At 39.4% G+C, this 16,118-nt stretch overlaps 1 protein-coding gene across 4 annotated transcripts in view; it reads left to right on the top strand.

Moving 5' to 3' along the window:
- KDM2B (lysine demethylase 2B) overlaps positions 1-16,118 on the top strand; it is a 222,607-nt gene that overhangs the window by 109,832 nt on the left and 96,657 nt on the right. For 2 of the 4 annotated variants that reach the window (XM_063454263.1, XM_063454262.1), the window contains exon 9: positions 13,847-13,962. In XM_063454263.1, the coding sequence (XP_063310333.1) occupies positions 13,847-13,962 (116 nt within the window). Of the gene's footprint in view, positions 1-13,813; positions 13,963-16,118 lie in introns of all 4 variants that reach the window. The other 2 variants (XM_063454261.1, XM_063454260.1) reach the window with 1 other exon arrangement.

Below are 16,118 nucleotides of genomic sequence, written 5' to 3'. Positions count from 1 at the left end.
TTGCCTACAACCCTCTGTTGCCTGTCACTCAGCCACTGCCTTACCCATTCAACAATATTAAAGATTGCAGTTTATTGATAAGCCTTCTATGTGCAACAGTGTCAAAAGCCTTACTGAAATCTGGGTAAGCAATGTCTACTGCACCACCCTGAGCTATTATTTTAGTTACCCAATCAAAAAAATCAATACAATTAGTTTGGCATGATCTCCCTGAAGTAAACCCATTTTGTCTCTGATCTTGAAATCCATTTGTTTTTAGATGTTCAACAATCCTATCCTTTAACATGGTTTCCATTACTTTCCCCACTACTGAAGTAAGGCTTACTGGCCTATAGATGCCCGACTCCTCCCTACTACCTTTCTTGTGAATGGGCACAACATTCGCAAACTTCCAATCTTCTGGGACTACTCCTGTTAACAATGATTGGTTTAATAAATCTGTTAATTGTTTTGCTAGTACACCACTAAGCTATTTTAATAACTTTGGGTGTATTCCATCAGGTCCCATTGACTTATTTGTCTTTACTTTTGACAGTTGAAATAGAACCTCTTCCTCTGTAAACTCACATGTAACAAATGACTCATTTGTCCTTTTTCCTAACTGAGGCCCCTTTCCTTCATTTTCATTTGTAAATACAATACTGAAAAAAAAATATACATTGAGTCAGTCAGCTAGACCTTTATCCTCTTCTACATACCTTCCTTATTTTGTTTTTAATCTAACTAATCCTTGTTTCTCATTTATGTATCTAAAAATATTGTGTCCCCTTCTTTTACTGACTGCTCTTTTCTCTTCTGTGTGTGATTTGGAAGCTCTGCGAACTTGCTTAGCCTCTTTCTGCCTAATCTTATAGATCTGTCTATGTTCCTCACGCTGGGGTTTTTTATAATTATTAAATGCTAACTTTTTTTTTTTCTTTTTTTTTTACTATTTTGACCACATCTGTGGAGTACCACAGTGGTTTCTTAATTTTTTTGCTTTTACTGACAAGTCTAATGCAGTTTTTTTTGTTTGTTTTTTTTCAGCAGTGAAACTTTTAAATAAGCAAAAACATTTCTTGGACTCCATTTAAATTGCTCCAGTCTGATAATGACTCCTTTACGCATATTCTATTTTAGAAAAGTCTGTTTTTTTAAAGTCTAAAACTTTTGTTTTTGTGTGGTGTGACTCAGTCACTGTTCTTATATTAAACAACACTGACATATGATCACTGGATCCTAAACGTTCACCTACTGTAATGTCTGATAACAAATCTCCATTTGTTAACACTAAATCTAGTATGGATTCTTTATAAGTTGGCTCCTCAATGACTTTTTAGAGGCAATCCCAGTAGGGAGTTTAGAATATGTGTGGTCCTGGCACAAGCAGCTATTTTCGTTTTCCAGTTCACATCAGGAAGATTAAAGTCACCCATGATGATAACATCCCCATTCATTGTCATTTTAGCTATTTCCTCAACTAGTAGATTATCTTACTCTTCTACTTGTCCTGGGGACCTATAAATCACACTTACACGAGTTACTGTGTGATTACCAAATTCTAACGTAACCCAAACGGACTCTGTTTGCCTCACTAACTTTTATTAGGCTTGATTTTATGCTATCCTTCACATACAGGGTTACCCCTCCCCCTTTCTTGTTTTCCCTATCTTTTTTTTTTTTATAAAGAGTACCCTGGTATTACTATGTCCCAGTCATTTTTCTCATTATACCATGTCTCCGTAACAGCGACTAAATTTACATTTTCAGTTGCCGTTATTGCCACAAGTTCATGGCTCTTATTCCCTAAACTGTGAGCATTTGTAGACCTAACTCTATGCTTATTTTTTAACACACTTGATACAGGCACATTCTGTACTTGTTTTGGGGGGCAATTGGATTGATGTTTTATCACCCTTTAGAGCCTGTCTCCATAACACTCTGAAAGTGCTGAAAATGAATTAAGTAGAGCAGCCGATTGTGCAATATGCCTTTTATGCACAACTCTGTTGTTAAGACCTGCAGTGGTTATGGTACTGAGGTCTTCTATTCTTTTCCTAGTAGCTGAGCATAAGTGATTATAGCTGCAGCAGGGAGTAGAGGAATAGTGTAGATGAATGCAGCTTCCAAGACCGTTCTCCCCAGCAAATAGAATATCCCCCAAACATGAGCCTAGACTTCATGAAGGGTGTAACAGGACTGAAGTTTATTGAAAACACACTGGCTTTTATGAGAAATCCTCTGGCAAGAGGACCTCCCACAGCAAACAAAGACAATAACCAATCACCATACAGTTTTACAGTAATACCCGCCTTCTCTCTGCCTGGGAGATATTGAGATAAGTTAAGGTGTAAATCAATTATCTCAAGGCAGAGGGCACACAATTTTCCCAAAAGTTGGAACACCCTTTTCCACACAAGGTATCCCCACAAATTACATATCCCCTGATCGGTTCAGGGGTTCTTAAAAAGTATGGAAGTCACATTTTACCGACCACACACAAGGCTCCTGCCCAAAACAGTTCCACACATTCAGTGTGTGTGGTCGGTCAATTCAGAAAAAGGTAAAAACGAACAAAGTACCGAATGGATCCTCCTGGCTCATAGGAGCGATTGCTCCCCTTGTCCGTACGAACAAAACTACAGAATGGCGCTCTCCTGGCTGTTCGGCAACTAAAGGAAGCAGGCGTTCGGTAGTTTCAGCGGTGGTTCGTGAGGTCGAGTGTCCGATTTTAGTTCCAGACACTCGATGACCAAGTCCCACTGACTCCCCTCGTGCGAACAAGATGGCCTCCTTTCTCTTTTCCACGTGGCATTGGCTATACGAACAGCGGCCGCCCAGGGACCACTTAATAGATGGTTCTTTTGAAGTCAATGAGCCAGGAGGGTGGTCGGTGTTCGGTAGTTTCAAACTACCGAACCAATAGTCAATATGCATACAATACTGTAGGAAAAAACCCGAACAAAGAAGGAAATACCAAACAAAAGTCTATTTTCTTCACATCTGTCTACCAAATTCCACAGTAATCCATCTGCCATTCATAGTACGTCTCTGCGGCAGTGGCTTTGCAACAGTTCCAGCCTGAGTTTGTTTTTCGGATAATTTACAAATCTCATACTTTAAAAATACAATCTCCTGACGCAATATAGAGAACAGTCTACAGATTAGACAGCATCCAAATCTTCAAAAAGTGGAATGTGAAACAAATGCATAACAACTATTACACTGAGCTAAGTCTCCCATTTTAATGAGGTGAGTAATTTAACTCAAACAAATCTTATCTTTTTATTTTTTGTCCTCCTTGTTGCCTTTTTTATGGACCATATTGCAAAAATATTTTATCTGAGAGTTCCTACTCTACCACACCATAAGACTGGTTACTGAATGTCTGAATTGCATTAATATGTAAGTAAGTTGTATTGAAACAGTTGTCTCTCTTTGGAAAGGGAGAAATGGTAGATGTGTTCTTTATTTTAATCCCATAATGGCATATGGTTAAGCAGAAATACTTTGTCATGATGGTCATGAAGGGGTTACTTCTGAAACTATAGCACTAGGGAGATATTTCCATTCACCCATAACTTTTGTAAGAGGTGTGTTTGTTCATGAGGATTGTCTGACTAAAGAAAAGTAATGACATGTGGAACTACCACCCTCCTACAGTGCTGCTCTAAATAAGTGAAGTTCTTGTCTAGCTTGATCATTGTAAATTTAGTCTGGTACACCATGATATTGAAGAGTGCCATGAGGAAGCTTTTGGGGTTCTCTTTCTGATCAACTCTTTGCTCAGAGTGCCTTGAGTTAGTTTCTAGGTGGGAAAGGTTACCCTCCATCTTAAAAGAGATCAGTGCATATACCTGTTCCTTGTTCCCCTACAGTGCAGCAGGTATGGAGACTAAACTGCGAAAATCCTGTTTTGTAGGTTCCGAGCAGAAAGTATGGAAGATGCCAGGTGGCTGGATTTGTGCCCTGAATTTGATGCTGACCTGCTATCTTCAAGAAACTTCATTAAAAATCTATGTTGAAGATGTTGTGTTTACAGCAATTTGTGAGGATCAAACTAGAGTCCGAAGACAATCTAAACATAGAGGTTTCTCTTTCTCCCCCGTAAAACAGTTCGGTTTGTAGAAATGTGCGGTGGGCCCTATTCTCCTCTTTCAAAACTAAATAATGCATTCTAAATTTTGAATGGTTTCTTTGAGATTAGTTTACTGTATCAGAAACTGGGTAATCCTATTTGATGGAACCATGAATTAATTTGTGACTGTGGGATGGCGTCCTGCACGTATTTGTGACTTCTACAGAAGAATGTCAATATATCCATCTGAAATGAAGAGAATGTGGGATAAACAATGATCGGAAACAGAGGTCTACATCAGAATGTTTGAAAAGAAAAATCTAAGTTTGGAGTAATCTACTAAAGTCTATATCTAAACCTTGTTTAGATGATGTGAAACCAAAATAATTCTAAAGGAGATAAGCATGGTGTACTGGACCAAGAAAAAAAGAAAATTCTTACACACAAAGTGATTTGAGAAACTATTACATATGTGTGGAACTTTTTTTCTGCAAAAATATGACATTACCAAGTTTTGTGTTTGACCCGATATATCAAACTTGGTAAGTAGCAGGTAGTTCTGGTGGTCAGTACAATAAAGGGATACTCCAGTCACTATAAGTATTCATCTAAATTAAGTTATGGTTGCAGGAGGCCCTCCCGGATGCACTATTAACTTAAGGGATGAAACTATTCTCCACGCTCTAAGCCAATGAGTGGTGGTACCCCCTCAGGCGCTTCCTAAAAATAAGATTTAGAAGCCGAGTGCTGCCTGGGGAACCTGCAGATCTGCAATGGAGGCAATTTTTAAGTTAAACCGTTCTAGATCAGTTTAACCCCTTAAGGTAAGAGTGAGCTTAGGGATCTCTTAAAGTGTGGTCTGTAATGACATGATCAGGACAATTAAGCAAATCTAAGTTTAAAAAAAAAAAAAAAAATGTAAAAGAAACTGTAGGAGAGGGGGCTCATAATGGAAGGGGTATGCCTGGAGTGAAAATATGTGACTTCTAAAGGGCAAGGAGGGAAGTTCAATCTAGAATACTCTTTAAGAGGTTAAAGTGGACTGTGAAATTCAATAGTGTTAGTAGTGAGATGCCAGTGTGATCATATTGCAGTGTAAGTGGGGAATTTGTCAGTCACACCAAAGTGTAGTTCTTCTATAGCACAAAGCTCCTCCGTCCTTTCAAACTAGCCTTGATGGAGGGTGGGGTCTCCAGAACAATAGGACTAATTGCTTGGCTACATTAAATCCTAATTTTGAGGGACTTCTTATAGCTGGGGTTGCTGTGGTCGTGTGTTGTAACATAGGTGTCGGTTAAAAAAGGGAATGAGAATTCGAAAACCTCTTCAGTATATTCTATATATTGCGAAAGAACAGCTGGATAAGGTGGCAGTCTCTCCACAAGTGTAGAATGCCCCTGTCTTGAAAACACCTGCAGCATTTATCAGTAGAAGAAACTATTGTATGCAGAAATTGGGGTGTATTCTGGGGAGCAAAAGGGAAGGAGGAAACTCCATATTTTTGAGCACTGGAATGCCAGGTTTATCGAGTGGCTTGAATGAATGGGAATACGCCCTAAACCTCCATACCTCTTCAGCAGAGGCCAAAATAGGATAGGTAGCAAAATCCCCACCTTTTATTAGTCAATCGATTTAAAAATGTGGCAACCAATATTACCAGTTTTGACTTTGAAATCTGTGATTTACTATTTTAAATAGTTTGGGTTCTTTAAAGAAACCTTCCCACATCCATAAAAAATGGCTAATTGAAGTTATTACGAGGCAGGAGTGTCTGGATACTATCTCAGTTTAAATTGTATTGAATATAAAATATAGGTGTATTGAAAATAAAACATATTTTTGACATACATAATGCAGATGTTGTAACTTTGGGCTCTATAGTGTCACTATAATATCTGGGGTCTCCCACACTCCCTCCACAGACAAGTTGCTTATCTGGATCTTAGGCTGGCTAGACCTTGGTCAATAACAGAAGAAACAAGATGGTCCGGGCACTCAAGGTTTGTAACAAGGCAGTTTTACTGAAGAATACAGCATGTTTCTAAAATAAAACTACCTTGTTACACACCTTGAGTGTGTGGGTCATTTTGTTTCTTCTACATAAGATAGCTTTTTCAATACATATTTGGAGAAAGATCTGAGACCAACAAGCAGAAAATCAGAGAGAGGGCAAATTCTATTTCACTGTGCTTTGGTTTTTAACTTATAAAACCGTTTTTTGTGTGAAATAAACCTATTAGCATAGCAATGTCTCAATATACTTAAAGGGACACTGGAGTCACTTTAACCATTTCATCTCTTTGAATTGATTATAGTGCCTGGAGTCCCCTGGCACTGTCCCTCCATTCATTGTTAAACCATGTTTAAGCAGTTTAATACTAAATAAGGATCCCCGGGCCACCCACAGTTCGGCTCCTTCTGGAGATGTGGCTAAGGCAGAGATTACACACTTCCTTGTTGTTATAACCATTCATACCATCAGTTGGAGCACTGATAAGCTAAGCGAATATTTCCTTTTTTGGTAAGGTATAGAAAAGATCTGTAAACCCCTTTGGAATTGGTTTGCACCTCCCCCCCCCCTTACCCATGCCACAAATTGGCCGTCAAATGACATCTCATGTACTCGAGCTAACACACAATTATAATCTGTCATGTCTTTATTGAACATCTCACTTTTTTCAGTGTTGTGGAAAAAGTAGATGAACACTTACATTTAACAACTTAGTTGATCCTCCTTTGGCAGCAATAACCTAGAAAAGTGTTTCTGGTAACTGCATATCAGATCTGCACAATGCTCTGTAAGGCAGAGTAGTCCAGATTTATTCATGAACTGCTTCAGCTCAGCCATGTTCTTAGGATGTCTGGTGTAAACCACTTTCTTGGGGTGATTACACAAATCCTTGGGGTTAAGGTCTGGGTATTGACCGGGCCACTCCAAAAGGTGTATCTTCTTTATTTGAAGCCATTCTGTAGTGGATTTGCTTCAATGTTTAGGCTAATTGGCCCGCATCATCCACCTTGTACTTGGCTTTAAATAGCGCACGGCCACCCTATTATCCTGAAGGATATCTTGATAAACTTTGGAATTAATTTTTCCCTTGATGGCAAGTGGTCCAAGCCCCCTGAAGCAGTCCCAAATCATGATGATCCCTCACCATACTTAACCATTGGGATGTGGTTTTCTTGTTTGTATGTAATGCCCTTTATACACCATTCATAGTGCATATTCCTCCCAAACAACTCAACCTTGGTTTCATCAGTCCACAAAACATTTTCACAGTAGTGTCATGGTTATCTTTGGCAAATTTCAGGCATGCAGCAATGTGCTGGTTTTTTTTTGTTCGCAGTGTCTTTTTTTTCATGAACATGGGTAACAAGTTCCAATGATTTCTTTAAGTCGTAAGCTGTCACGCTAGGGTTTTTGTTTTTATTTTTTTTTAATTTTTGTTTTATTTACCTCTTTGAGTCTTTCGCGGTACCTCCTTTGAGTGATCTCTCCTGGAGGCCACTTCTAGGGAGAGCAGCCACAGTATTAAATAGCCTCCATTTATAGACGGTTTGGCTAAATCCTTTGAGTTAACTTTGTGACCCTTTCCAGCTTTATGCAATGCAAACATTTTTTTAATCGCAAGTCACATGAGTGGTTAATTGATAGGCATTGCTCACATCAACAGCTGTTTTTTATGAATAGCAAACTCCAAACGTTCTACGACTTACTAAAAAGCACTCGCACACCTTTAATCTAGTTTCATTGTATAAACACCAGGTTTGCAAATGTACAATTCTAATTAGTTTTTGTTGAATTCATTAGGCTGGGGTTTCACCTACTTTTCCAAACTATACTGTGAATATTTTAATTATATATTCAATATGTACTAGAACAAGACAATAATTTTTTATTATTTTTTTTAGTTAAAACAGATTGTTTGATTTCTGTAACTTAGATGAACATCAAACCAGATTTTAGGGCAAATCTATACATAAAGGTTTCAGATACCAGTTCTTGCCACTGTATATTTAGCGTTTGTGACTTTCACCTTTTCCCATTTTAATCCTGCCTTGGCTCTATATCTCTTTTGCTTGCACTATGCGAACAAGCAGTGTTTTTATTTTTTAAGTTATGTTACTTGGCTGCAAGGAATCATCATAGAGTTGGGAGTAAACTAATTCTAGATATAATTTAAGATCTTAATCCTACACATGAATATAACTGAACAGAAATTTTGCCCTGGAATATAGATGATGGGCTTCGCAAATTGTGAATGCAACCATATGATTTCAAAATTGCTACCAGTAGTTAGTTTTCATCTTAATGAGTTCATGGTCTATGAGACCGAGAATGTGCTACAGTATTATCTCAAAAGATTATTCCCACAATTCCTAGTATCCACCCCCTCCTTCCTGCATCTCCAACTGTCACTCTGCAGTTATTGTACTGCTTCTCTTGGAGTAGGTTGAATGGTTTCTTTTTCTTTCAAGATTTGTGGATCTTCTACCATGCCAAAGTCTTTTTAGGTGCGTGTGGGAAGAACAGAGACATGGACTAATACAAGGCTATTTGGTGACCCAGACATGCCTTGCCAAGATGTGGCTACTCTCGTTAGCTATGGCCTTACCATTTTACTCCCCAGCTGTCATATCAAAGTTATAACAAGTTTCAGGATGCTTACATATTTTTTCTGCTGTTTCTGTAAACTCTAAGCTGAGTCCCAGTGACCTTTATCTCCTTTGCTTGCTTTTCTGCCTGAACATCTGAGTCTCTCCTCCAGATCCTCAACAACTTCTGTGTTTGAGGTACCAGACCATTATGGCCCAAAGTGTGAGAGGAACAGTGCCAAAAAAAGGGATCTCTCTGAAGATATTTCTGGGTTCCACTAGTTTATGCCTCCTGTGTCACTCGGTCAGTGTGTACTGTTTGGGGTAGCTGACTGTGGTATGAATGCAACTTGAACATTTGCAATCAGCTCCTGGTAGCACTTCTGCTGGTCCCTGGGAGGATATCCAGCTTAGCCCTGGTTCTCTGGTGGTTGTCATTGTTGTGCCTGTTGCTTTGACCCTTGGTTATTTTTAGGCCATCTCTTCCTGTGTGAAGGTCACTATGGCTGAATCTTCAGTAATCTTCATGGTAGGTCCAGTGCAAGCATTCTATCCTGACTGCAAGAAAAAATTGTCTGGCCTATTTTAGGCTCAAAATACCTTTGGGAAGGCAAGATGAATTCTGTTGATTATGAATCCTATTGGCTTGATTCAAAGCAATGTAAAAGGTTTCTTTCAGTATATACTTGCCTTGCTTAACCCCTTAAAGACACATTACATGTCTGACATGTCATGATTCCCTTTTATTCCAAAAGTTTAGTCCGTAAGGGGTTAAGGAGGCTCAAGACTCTGAAACCAACTAAGCCTTCCTCTCCTAAGATGTTGGTTTTGGATGCTATTCTCATAGATGCAGCTGCTGTAAAGCACTCTTGCTCTGTGAGCCATGCCACGCATGGTCTTCACCAAAGTGTGGATGCCCTGATGGCAAGGAATCACACCCTTTACCTCTTGATTTACTTTCAACTGGATATCTTTCTCCAAGGTGACTTATGATAAAGTGGTCCTTCTTGCAGATATTCTCCTCATTAGTGCAGAAACACAGTTGATGCATCAACTGACTTGAGAGTTCTCTGGTCCCTGATACATAGGCTACCTTTCTAGGGTCAGTTATGTATTTGGACTTATTTTGCTTCTGCAGGTTTCCTCACGAATGCCAATTCGATGAAGCTTACAAAAATTAAAGAAAGAAAAAGGTTACAGTGTTGAACTAGTCAGCACTTCTAACCTCAATCAAGGTTACAGAGGTACTCAAAGGGTTAAACCTTAAAGGAACACTATAGTACCCTGAGGGTGCCCCCTCCCGCGGCAAAACCCCTTCTGCTACTCACCCTTTTCCCCTGCCGGGCTCCCTTACCACTCCTCCCCCGACGACGTAAGCATCCTTGTCTGACGTCACCGGCGCCGAATGCGCATTCGCGGCACTGCCGCGCGTGCATTCAAAGTGTCCGTAGGAAAGCATTTTTCAATGCCTTCCTATGGACGCTCTGCGTGATTGAGGCATAATATGCCTCAATCATTGCCGATGCGCCTCTAGTGGAGTCTTTTTAGACTTAACAGAATGCTGTATTTTCTTCAGGGCTTCTCTACCAGTACTCTTAAAGAATCCGATTTCTGCCCCTCCTCCCCTCCCCCTCACCTCCAACAAAGAGGGGGCTGGGACCTAATTTGTTTTTAGGACATTATAGTATTAAGAATAAACTCTGGACCCCTAAAGTACTTTATCTTGCTGAAATGTTTTTTGTGGAGAGTGGCTCCATTGGCTTTGAAGCAGAAAACAGGTCCTGTTACTTCCTGGTTTGGTTAGCTCAGTGGAACTAAACTCAAGAGGCAGACAATTGCCCAGAGCACCTGCCTTGCAAATACTTCATTGAGCAGCATTGGGAAGTCTGTGATGGGACAGCCACAAGAAGTCTAAGCTGGGTTAGAAGACTGCTTGCAAAGAGACAAGAGAACTGCAGCCTTTGCTAGCTGTATTCAGATAAGCCTTTAATGAAGAATTGTATAATTAAATGCATGCATGTTTTCATTTGGGCCATATGTACTAAAAAAAGTATTTTTTTTTTTTTTTTTACTTATGTGGTTCCTTTAAAAAATTGATACCTGGAGAGATGCCACTCCAGTTGGCAAAAGTGTAGGTAGCTTAGGAAGTAACAGTTTAATATATTGGCCCTTTGATAAACGCAAAAAAAATTGCCTCCAATTCAGAGTGGAGAGGAAAAATAACATTGGCCATCAGACAACTTTAGATTTATTTTCTATTCCATTTTGCAAATAGACTTTGGTGGCTAACAAAGCTGTAATATTGGTACTCTTTACTGTGAAGTGGAGGCTGACTTTTCAAACCGTTTCTTATACCCACATGTAGAACTTACCAGATTTGTGAGGAACTTCATAGGATCAAATTGGAAATCTGCTTTAATTTTGGCATTATTTTTTTGCTTGATTCCCAAATAAGCTATTTGTTGAAGTGACAATATTTGTCACCAGACAGCACTATCCAGCATCAAACGTTGACACCGTTTGTTACCCACAATAGATAACTATTTAGCCAATAGTTTAGCCACCAGCCTATGAAGGCATACAGGAAGGCTGGAGTAGGATAGTGCCATCCCTTCATGGAACCGGCAGGGGAGATCTCTAAATTCCCCTGTTGGTCTTGGCCTATGCCAGGGATAGGCAACCTTCGGCTCTACAGATGTTGTGGACTACATCCCCCATAATGCTCTTACACACATAATGCTGGCAAAGCATCATGGGAGGTGTAGTCCAAAACATCTGCGGAGCCGAAGGTTGCCTATCCCTGGCCTATGCCATTACGGATTACCAGGAATTTGTTCAGTTTGTCTGATGGCCAGTTTGGGCCTAGTACCTACCCTTCTATAAATTTACACACACTGTATATACACACCTTCCAAATTGCCCTTTTTAAATGTGATCAAGTTATATAGATAACTTAAAATTTAGATGGAAAACATGGATTCACATTTTAAGGAATACAGTCGTGGGTTTTAGATACATTTAAAGAGGCAACCTAATCACTATAACCACAGAAGTGCAGTAGTTATGATGACAGGATTTCCTTTGTGCCTTCCTTCTATATGTAGTTAAAACCTTTTCAAATGGGTTCACACTCATCCAGGCCTGATCCTAGGGTCACAGATGCAAAAACATTTTTGGCGACCCAGGTGTGTGTGGTTATATTTACTAACCCCTCCCCTTTGCACATGTCCAGACATGCATGTTTCTATTGCAACGACTCCACCTCTCCATCTATAAGCCCCATTCCTTTGTGAAAGTCACACACTAATATTGAGACACACCCTCTGTGATTTGACACACTCAAAGACACACACAATCTCACTGATTTGAAACACTTATTGACTGACACACACAAACGCTCACTGACCGCTTTTAGATTAAAATCATTTCATTTTCGTGGTGCATGAAGCAGCCTGAGATGTGGTATGCTATATCAGTTGTAGGTATCCATTGAAAATAACTAAAATGTAGCCAATAGATATCCATATATTAAAGGAAAACGATAGTCCCAAAAATAACAATCGTGATTTTTTGGGGACTGTAGGTTCCCTTCTATTACCACCTCCTAGGCCCCCTGTGATAGGCGATTGGCCCGCTCTTTGCACCCCATGCACTTGCCCAGGACCCGCCTTGCACTCACCTGAATCGGACCCCAACGGGCCTTCAGTCCATCCTCTTCAGATATACCTAAAGTGGAAATTTTTCTTACAGCAATAGAGCATCAATTTTGACCCTATTGTATTGAATTCATTGGCTGGGTACATTAGCTGATCTGAAAATGGGTGGAATTTAAATCACTAATGCAGAAGTATTTCCACATGGGAACCAACTCTCAGGAATGGTGTTAAAGCTCTGCTAGGAAAAGGTAAGAAATAACACTATGACACAACCCCAAACTCTGGGGCTCATGAAATGAGTAAAAGGATTGCAGTTACTACTTGCTCCTGGTCCTGGTGCTGGTCCAGGAGTTCCATAATTGCACATTGCCAGAAGAAAATCAAAGTGGACCGCACATTTAATAAGCAGACAGCTTCAGTAATGGGAATCCTACAAAGTACCGATTTTATTCAGATATAGTGCAACATAGTTGAAAACTAAAAAAAAGTTAATGCACAAAGAAAAAAACGTGCGCACAAAATATTAAGAATAACAGAAGACAGAAAACAAAATCTAGGTTAAACCTAGCTAGATTCTGAAAACCTGACGCTTTATCACCCCCTTCCTCCCCCCTCTAAAAAAAAAAGAAATTCCGTGGCTAAGGCAATATTTTGCAAACTCTATTTTGGCCCATCAATTTAACAAATTACTTTTAAATGCAGTGATAAATATACAATCTTTCTGTTACTGACTTGGGGATATTTGTTTACAAGTATGTCACTTGTGATCGTTATTAAATCTGGACCGCATGAGGGATTGGTGGGAGACGAGGAAAAACAAAAAAATCCTGCAGTAAAAATGATCCGACGTGTGTGAAAGCCCTCGTACTGGCTAGGTTATTAGAATGTTATAACCAGCTTTGTGCTGGCTTTTTTATAATTGATCATAGAAAAGTCACTCTAGAGTTTGATTTTGTTATGCTGTGTTGTCAGCATGGGTTGCGCAATAAACGTTGACATTTGTGATGGCTGCGCTTTTACCAGAGTTTAAAGCAGAGTTCTTCCATTCTGTTCATGACTGCTACTCAATTCTTTTTTTTTTTTTTTTTTCTTTTAACCATAATTTCGAACTGCCCTAGAATTAATCGCTAGCATTGCACGCTCGTCAGATCAGGCCGTGGTTAATAGACCAAGCGCTTTTTTTTTTTTTTTCCTTGGGTGGTGTTGAAAGAGTGGGGGGTGAATCCTTTCACTGTCGCTGGTCTCAGAGTCCGCCTGCTTTTTTTCTGCTGGCTGGCTGATGAGAGGCGGCCTCTCCGCATGCATAGAATGCAGAAGAAAATAGTTTGTATTTGCAGCGCTGAATGAACGGCTCTTGGGGAAGAAAGGGGAAAATTCTGAGCTACTGGGGTTTGGAATGAAGCATAATGTGCAGCTCTCCTCATATCTATTCGCTGGAAAAAGCCAGCTTTATCTTGCCGCAGGCCACCTCTGCACTGAAGCGGCATTGTATGTGTATTTGCAGGCCGCCTCACAGCTGGTTACTTTTTGATTGTAGGATGGATCCATGCAGTGTATACGCCGGCAGACTCACTCGTGTTTGGCGGCAACATATTGCACAGCTTTAATATTCCCATGCAACTTCGTGTATATGAAATTGAAGATCGAACTAGGGTAAGATTGACATTGAAAGTCCTTCCAATGTATTCTCTTATTATTCTTTTTTTTTTTTTTTGTATTTCTTCCTGTCTGATCTGTCTAGCCTGACTACAGAGAGCCATGACGTTTTAGATGTCATTAATTAAAGACCTATTTATATCATTATGAACATAGACCGAATTTGGGTTAAGTGTCATCAGTCCAAATGCTTTGTACTGTATATGTATAAATAAGAAAAACGAAGTAATCTTTAAAAATATATGCACGATTAGATAGTGCTGAACTGCATCACGTTGCATGGAAGCTATTGAGATCTGGACGCAGACAAACCCGAGTCATGCTCCTCCGTAAGCTATCTTGCTTTCTGTGCAAGCAGACCGAAGCATTACACTGAATAATACATCAATACAACCTTGTGTTTGCCCTTTTGCTGCCATACTAGATCTTCCCATGTACATTTAGGCAGCATTATTGATTCAATATTGCACTCGGCTGCTAGTGTGTTTGACCTCTGTGATAAAGACCCCTGATCTCCGGAAGGCATAATGTTACAATCTCACACCTCACATTAAATCGGTCTTTACTGTGTATTAATCAGTAGCCTATGTATAACAATTTACATTCAAATTTCACCAGGCGATTATTAAAGATGCAAAATAAATCCCTGCATATGAATGTTAAGACTATTAACAGTTCCTGTTTTTAATTGTTTATTAATCCCACAGTATTAATACATTTATTTCTGGTAAACTTAAGACATTAAAAATTAGTTTAGCCAGTAACTGATTTACCAATTTAAATATCATAGGGAAGCTCCTGTGCATTTGTGTTGTTTATTGCACTTATTCAAAAGTGGTTAACATATACTACTCTGTTGTAGTTTAATACATTACTAACAAGGCCGACATAACCTTTGAGTGCAAAATATCAGTTAATATTAATCTTAATTGCAGAATCCTAAGTGGGAACTGCTGGGAGGGGGGGGGACAAAATGGCATTTGAATAAGTCTTCTGGAATGACAGCTGTATCAGCCCATTTCCTCCATTATCCTAATTATCTACTGCAATGCAACAAGAACATATTATGTGATACATTCTAGTGTTACAGTAACCAGGCAAAATATTTAAGATTAATAGTGGTTATACATGGAATTCCCATGAATGTGTGTTTGTTGAAACTGAGCCAGTCTTCAGTGTCAAATAATGTGTGTTTATAAATTATCAGACTACAGCCAATGGATATGTACCCACTACGACTACTTCAGTATGCAGTTCCCCAGACACTGTCCCAAATGAAGCTGTCCGTTTACAAACCATATGACCCTTACCTGGATCTGTTGGGTGACCGCAGTGCTTCCAGTTTGCATAGATGTTTTAAAGCACAGTTCATATTCCTCCATTAGTGTACCAGCTTTTGTTAACTGAGAGCATCCGCATACAGACTTTTGACATTGTTCACTGGCTGAGAGTGTTGGCTCACCCTCTCATCCAATGAATGATGTCAAATGTTTTGCAAAGTTAAAGCATGAACTTCTTTTGCTTTAGCATATTATTGTAGACTGGAAGGATCTAGGGCAGGCATAGGCAACCTTCAGCACTGCTGATGTTTTGGACTACACCTTCCATGATGCTTTGCCAGCATTATGGGTGTAATAGCATTATGGGGGATGTAGTCCACAACATCTGGAGTGCTGAAGATTGCCTATCTCTGATATAGGGCATCCAACAGTGCCAAGAAGATGTAAAACCATTCGTAAACCGTTTGACAACTTACCATGGGATAGCGCTTTTGGACTCCTGTTGCCATAACCAGCACTCTGTAGTGGTTATGGCAACAGGAGTCCAGAGGGCTCTCTAGTGGTTATGGTGTTTAGAATATCCTTTATTAAACTTAAATGTAATAGTAATATACTCAATGGAACCCTTTACTATACTTCTTGATGTTTATGAAATTTGGAATTCTGGAAAATTGGCAAAGGAATTGAAAGTTTTTGGCAAGAAACTTTGTTTGTAATTTTTCGTCTTTTTCGTTTCGTGCTAATTTGAAATTCCCTTGTCATGCTAAGTAATTTTCCAAGAATAGTGAAAGTTAAGTACCGCAATTTGTTATTTTAGATGTAAATGTCCATCATGCACTGCGTATGAATAATATATATATATATATATATAAT

This window comes from Pelobates fuscus, chromosome 5, assembly GCF_036172605.1.
Source record: "Pelobates fuscus isolate aPelFus1 chromosome 5, aPelFus1.pri, whole genome shotgun sequence".
Taxonomy (NCBI): domain Eukaryota; kingdom Metazoa; phylum Chordata; class Amphibia; order Anura; family Pelobatidae; genus Pelobates; species Pelobates fuscus.
The sequence above is the reverse complement of the archived record's forward strand: the minus strand, read 5'-3'. Positions and strand labels throughout refer to the sequence as shown.